At 58.7% G+C, this 5,431-nt stretch overlaps 1 protein-coding gene across 1 annotated transcript; it reads right to left on the bottom strand.

Annotated features, from left to right (window-relative positions):
• Positions 1 to 833: 833 nt before the first annotated feature.
• On the bottom strand, positions 834 to 4,767 carry LOC127302002 (uncharacterized). The gene is made up of 2 exons (XM_051332347.2): positions 1,608 to 4,767; positions 834 to 1,513 (listed from the first exon to the last, which is right to left on the bottom strand). Exons 1-2 carry the CDS (start codon positions 4,453 to 4,455, stop codon positions 1,041 to 1,043), a joined length of 3,321 nt encoding a protein of 1,106 aa, XP_051188307.1. The 5' UTR covers positions 4,456 to 4,767; the 3' UTR covers positions 834 to 1,040.
• Positions 4,768 to 5,431: the final 664 nt, after the last annotated feature.

A 5,431-nucleotide genomic window follows, 5' to 3' on the forward strand; every position in this document is an offset into this window, starting at 1 on the left:
CACAAATAAGTGGACGCGCGGGGTTTCCAAGAGACCTTAAACTTTTTATAAAAAAATTCCTCATTCCTTCAATCAATTTGCTCATTAATCAAAAAAATGCTTTAATTTAGGCGCTCATAAATGTCGTGCATGCTAGTAACCAATAAAACAACATTGAGAAACAAAAATGATTAATGGGGGCTGAAATCAAGGCATGCACTAGGAGTCTAAACGTAAAAAATATACCAAAAAATCTAGATGTACACTTATTTGTGGATTTCTGAAAAAGCTAGATGTGCACTTATTTGTGGACGGAGGGAGTACCAAACAACAGGCCAATTCTGGTTGTAGCTTGTTCCGAACACGCAGGTGCCCACGCACCGCTAACCACGAATCGAGCTCAAGCTACCAAACGCGTCCCTACACTTTCGTTCCTGTAATTGTGAATTTCTATGTGTCCATATCTTATACTGTTGTGCAATTTTTTGTGTGTCTTACGCATATCCATTATGAAAATCTTGGCACAGCCACCGCTAGGTAAAGAGAGGCCAAAATTCTGGCAAGTTTGCAACTGTGACCCCTTTAATTCAGATTGACGGGGATTCATCTCGTGCGCATGAAGGGGACGTGCGAACCGCAAGGTAGAGCATACTACTACACTGTTCCCTATCACGTCACCGCCCTCTCACTAAATGATTAGTCCGCGTCTTGAAACCAATCATTAGCACGGCACGTCCGTTTCGGTGCAGCGAGCAAGTCCAAAAGCCCAGGACCAACAGCTGAGGTCCCGATTTGGAAAGGTCCCACTTCTCCGTTCGTGCTCGACACGACCAACAACAACAAGCTGTTGCTACTGAAGTGAACTGGCAATGCTTACTTGCTTGCTTGCATAGGTTCATGTACAAGTGAAGTGCAGAGTACACCTAAGTACAACATTAATTACTAAGCCCTGGCTAGTCAACAAATTATTGAGTCACTAATTACTAGCACCTGCATTCCCTAATTTTACAACTGCTCGCTACATCTGAACTGAACCCAAAATTTGGCGCGCATCTGTTAGCTCAGGCAGAGTAGTCCGAGACGACGGCGAACGAGTCGCCTGTCGAGTGCGCGCCGCCCCGCGCCGGCGACAGCATCGGCGCGGCCGAGGCGGCAGGCAGCGCCGCTGCGGGCGGCGGCTTCGCGTCGTCGGCCACGGCGGGGCGCCTGATCTCCTCGAGCAGCGCCACCACGTCCTTCATCGCCGGCCGGTCGTCGGCGCGGTGGGACACGCACAGCACGGCCACGGCCAGCACCTGCCGCATCTCGTGCGCGTCCGCCTCGCCGGCGCTGCCCCTGAGCCGCGCGTCCAGGAGCTCGTCGTGCCCGCCTCCTCCTCCGCGCCGCGCCTGCTGCTCCCGCACCCACTGCACCAGGTGCGCGCCGCCCGGCACCGTCGGGTCCAGCGGGTGCCGCCCCGTCAGGATCTCCAGCAGCACCACCCCGAAGCTGTACACGTCGCTCTTCTCGCTGATCCGCTGCATCGACGCGTACTCTGCACGATCGATCAAACAAAATGTCAGAACAAAAATGTTCAAAATGAACAGTAATCAAGTGTGTCAAACGTGCAAGGAAATTCAGTTTCGGACCTGGCGCCATGTAGCCGTAGGAGCCGGCGATGGCCTGGGGCTTGGAGGAGTCGTCGAGCTTGCCCTGGCCGGAGGACAGCACGCGGGCGAGGCCGAAGTCGGCGAGGTACGCCTCGTAGGCCGGGCCGAGCAGCACGTTCATGGACTTGATGTCCCCGTGCAGGATGGCCGGCACGCAGTCGTGGTGGAGGTACGCCACGGCGTGCGCCACGCCCAGCGCCACGTCGTAGCGCGCGCCCCAGTCCGCCGCGGGTGCGCCCTTGGAGACGCCGGCGCCGGCGCCGTGGAGGAGCCCGCTCAGGCTGCCGTTGGGCAGGTAGCTGTAGAACAGCAGCCGGGTGCTGCTGCCGCCGTTGGCCGCCCACCCGAGCAGCCGCACGATGTTGCGGTGCCGGATGGATCCCAGCGCCGCGATCTCGCTGCGGAAGGCCACGCCGGCCGTCGCCTCGTCCGGCGACCACATCTTCTTCACCGCGATCGTGTAGCCGTTCGGGGTGTCCACCCTGTACACCACGCCGGAGCTCCCCGTGCCGATCACGTTCGCGGACGTCAGCCCGCGGAGCACGTCATCCATGGAGATGTCCAGCTTTTGGTACAGCGTGATCTCCCACGTGCCGTGGCCGCCGTGCACGGAGGGGCTGCAGCCGCCTCTGCCGCGGCGCGCGCGGGCGAGCATGTAGGTGGCGGCCACGAGGAACGCCGCGCTGACAACGGCGAGCACGGACATGGCTATCTTGAGCGTCGTGATGGCCCCGCGTCGGGAGGACTCGTCCGAGCCATCGCCGACCACGAGGTGGCGGTTGCCGGCGAGGTCGCTGAGCGGAAGCTTCTGGAAGAAGGGGGTGTTTGGCAGCTCGCCGGAGAAGGCGTTGAACGATATGTTGAGCGTGACGAGGTTCTGCAGCGCCGCCAGCGGATCGAGGCTCCCGGACAGCTGGTTGTGCGACAGGTCGAGGTTGCCGAGCTTCTCAAGCCCCGCGAACTGCGCCGGGATCTCTCCGGAGAGACGGTTGCAGCTGAGGTTAAGCGAAATCTCCAACGACTGGAGCGCGCCGAGCTCCGCGGGGATGCCGCCGGAGAAAGCGTTGTCCCCGAGGTCCAGCAGCTGGAGCTTCTCGCAAGACCCGAGCTCAGGCGGGATGCCGCCGGTCAGCCGGTTCTTCCCCAAGTAAAGCTTCGTCAGCTCTGGCATCAGCGCGAGGCTGGACCTCAGCTGCCCGGAGAGCTGGTTATCAGAGACATCGACAAGCTGGAGACTGCGCGGCAGCGCGTCAGGCAATGCGCCGGACAGAGCATTGGAGTGCAGATCGAGGAACTGAAGGCTGCCGCACCCGGCAATGGCCGTGGGCACCGGGCCGACGAGGTGGTTGCCGCTCATGTCGAGGAAATTGAGGTTCTTCAGGTTGCCGATCTCGGCGGGGATCGTGCCGGAGAGCCGGTTGTCGTTGAGCCGGAATCGGTAGAGGTTGGTGCAGTTGCCGATGTCTGGTGGCACGACGCCGGAGAGCTCGTTGCTGAGCAGCAGCAGCTTGGTCATGTTCTGAAGAGCGAACAGTTCCTTCGGGATGGGGCCGGTGAGGTTATTGTACGACAGGTCCACCGACTGGAGGCTGGCGCACTCCGCAAGGTTCGCTGGCACGCCGCCGGTGAGGCTGTTCTTCCACGCGTAGAACAGCGTGAGGTTGCGGAGCTTCGGGAAGTCGACGCGGATATCGCCGGAGAGCGCGTTGTTGTCGACCTCGATGTCCGTCAGCGACGTGCAGTTGGAGAGCTCCTGTGGGATGGTGCCGGTGAGCCGGTTCGTGCTCAGCTGCAGCTGTTGGAGGTTCGGCAGCTGGCCGAAGGTCGCCGGAATGCTGCCGGTGAGAGAATTCAGCGAGAGGTCGATGAGGGTGAGCTCCTCGCACTGGCCGAGCTCCGGCGGGATGGCGCCGACGAGCTGGTTCTGCCAGAGCAGCAGCGACTGCAGCTTCCGGAGCCGGCCGATAGATGCCGGTATCGAACCGGAGAGGGAATTTTGGTAGAGGTAAATGCTGGTGAGCTCGGTGCAGTTGCCGATGGACTCCGGGATGCTGCCGGAGAGCAATGTGGTGTAGATGGCGATGGTCTGGATCTTCTTTAGCTGCCCGATCGTCTCCGGGAGGCTCCCCGACATGCCGGTCTCGGCGAGGCCGAGCATGGTGAGGTTGGCGCAGCCGCCGATTTCCTTGGGCAGCGGGCCCTTGAGCGCCTGGTTCCCGCCGGCGCGGAGCACCTGCAGCTTCTTGAGCCTGCCGATGCTCCCAGGGATCGTGCCGCTCAGCTCGTTGTCGAAGAGCGTGAGGTGCGTGAGGCTGGCAAGGTCACCGATGTCGTCCGGGATGGCACCGCGCAGGGAGTTGGAGTTGAGCGCGAGAGTCTCGAGCTTGGCGAGCCGGCAGAGCTCGGGCGGGATCGCGCCCGTGAGCTGGTTCTTGCTGAGGTCGAGCGTGGCCAGCGCGCCGTACCCGCCGATTTCCGGCGGGATCGCGCCAGTGAGGTTCGTGCCGGAGAGCACCAGCGTCGTCAGCGACGACGCGAGCGGCTGCAGGTTCGCTGGAAGCGGGCCCTGGAGGTCGACGCCCGTGACGCTCAGCCCCACGACGTTACCCCGCGCGTCGCACGACACGCCGAACCACCGGCAAGGGCTCCCGTCAGAGGCCTTCCACGAGTCCAGCGCGCCGCCCGTCGGCCGCAGCGACCGCCTCCATTCCAGCAGCGCCTGTCCGTGCTCATTGACGCACTGGCACGGCGCGATCAGCAGCACGGCGCAGGCGAACGATACAAGAAGCGCGAGCCTCGGTGCACCGGCGCAGAAGCGCGGCGGCATTGGCGCCCGGTGACTGACGATGTGGTGAGGCGTGGCGAGGTGGACGACGAGGTGTGGTGGATGTCTTGGTGATGTGATGTGGCGCCTCTCGCTCGCTTGCTAGTGACGTTGGGATTGTGGAGGGGGAGACCCCATGATTTGTTTATACTAGCCACCGCAAAGAGGATTAGAGATCTGGATCCAAATGAGCACAAATCAAGTCTAATCCTGCTTGCTTGGTCTATGTCAAGGAACAGATTTGGTCGCTGTAGCCTAGTGTAGCGTAGTGGTGGGACGAACATGGAAGGAAGCCATCATCTGCATATGTTTATGCCTACTTGGTGTACTTATCACAGCTGCCATGACAGTGTCCCTAATCTGAATTTGATTGTTAATTGCTCTCTTGCTGCCTTCCGAGGTGAAAACATCTGCTCCTTCTCGTGCTCTGTGAAAACACAGCAGGCTCCTAATTCTCTCGGTAATCTAACTTTAATCCATTTGATCCATGGAAGGACATTTGCAGTACTGTCAGGGTTACCCAGGTCTGAGGTAAACCTTTGTTCCTTTGTACTGCATTTATCCAGAAGTTGACAGTGGCTGTTACAGGTTGTTTACTGTTCTTTTTAGCATGTATGGTCCGGATGCTCCCCTTTCTTAGGGGGTTAACCTTCTAAATGTTTCTGATGGTCTGAACCCTTAACCGCTGCTTTGCGGCTACCTCTTTGCAGGATGTACGTTAGCTTCTGCGGATCTGCTGCTTTACAGTGACGGCAAGGTAATTAACTACTGCTGTAATTCTTTTTGAACCTTGAGCTATGTTAGTGTCAAAGTACTGCTGTACCTGTCAACAACGAAAGAAGTTCCAGTTGCAGGTGAAACATGCTTCCTTTCTTGGTCAATTCAACAAATTAGTTCTGAGCTTCTGATCTTCCCATTCCTATTTTTTTTTACCTGTTCCCATTCCTATTTCCATCATGAAGCATGTTATTCTGTTTAC

The sequence above is a fragment of the Lolium perenne genome, chromosome 5 (genome assembly GCF_019359855.2).
Source record: "Lolium perenne isolate Kyuss_39 chromosome 5, Kyuss_2.0, whole genome shotgun sequence".
Taxonomy (NCBI): Eukaryota; Viridiplantae; Streptophyta; class Magnoliopsida; order Poales; family Poaceae; genus Lolium; species Lolium perenne.

Excerpts from the sequence above, each read along its gene's own strand:
- LOC127302002 (XM_051332347.2), bottom strand. The coding sequence starts at position 4,455 with ATGCCGCCGCGCTTCTGCGCCGGTGCACCGAGGCTCGCGCTTCTTGTA. Across the intron at positions 1,514-1,607 it reads CTACGGCTACATGGCGCCAG|AGTACGCGTCGATGCAGCGG; the intron begins GTCCGAAACTGA and ends TCGATCGTGCAG.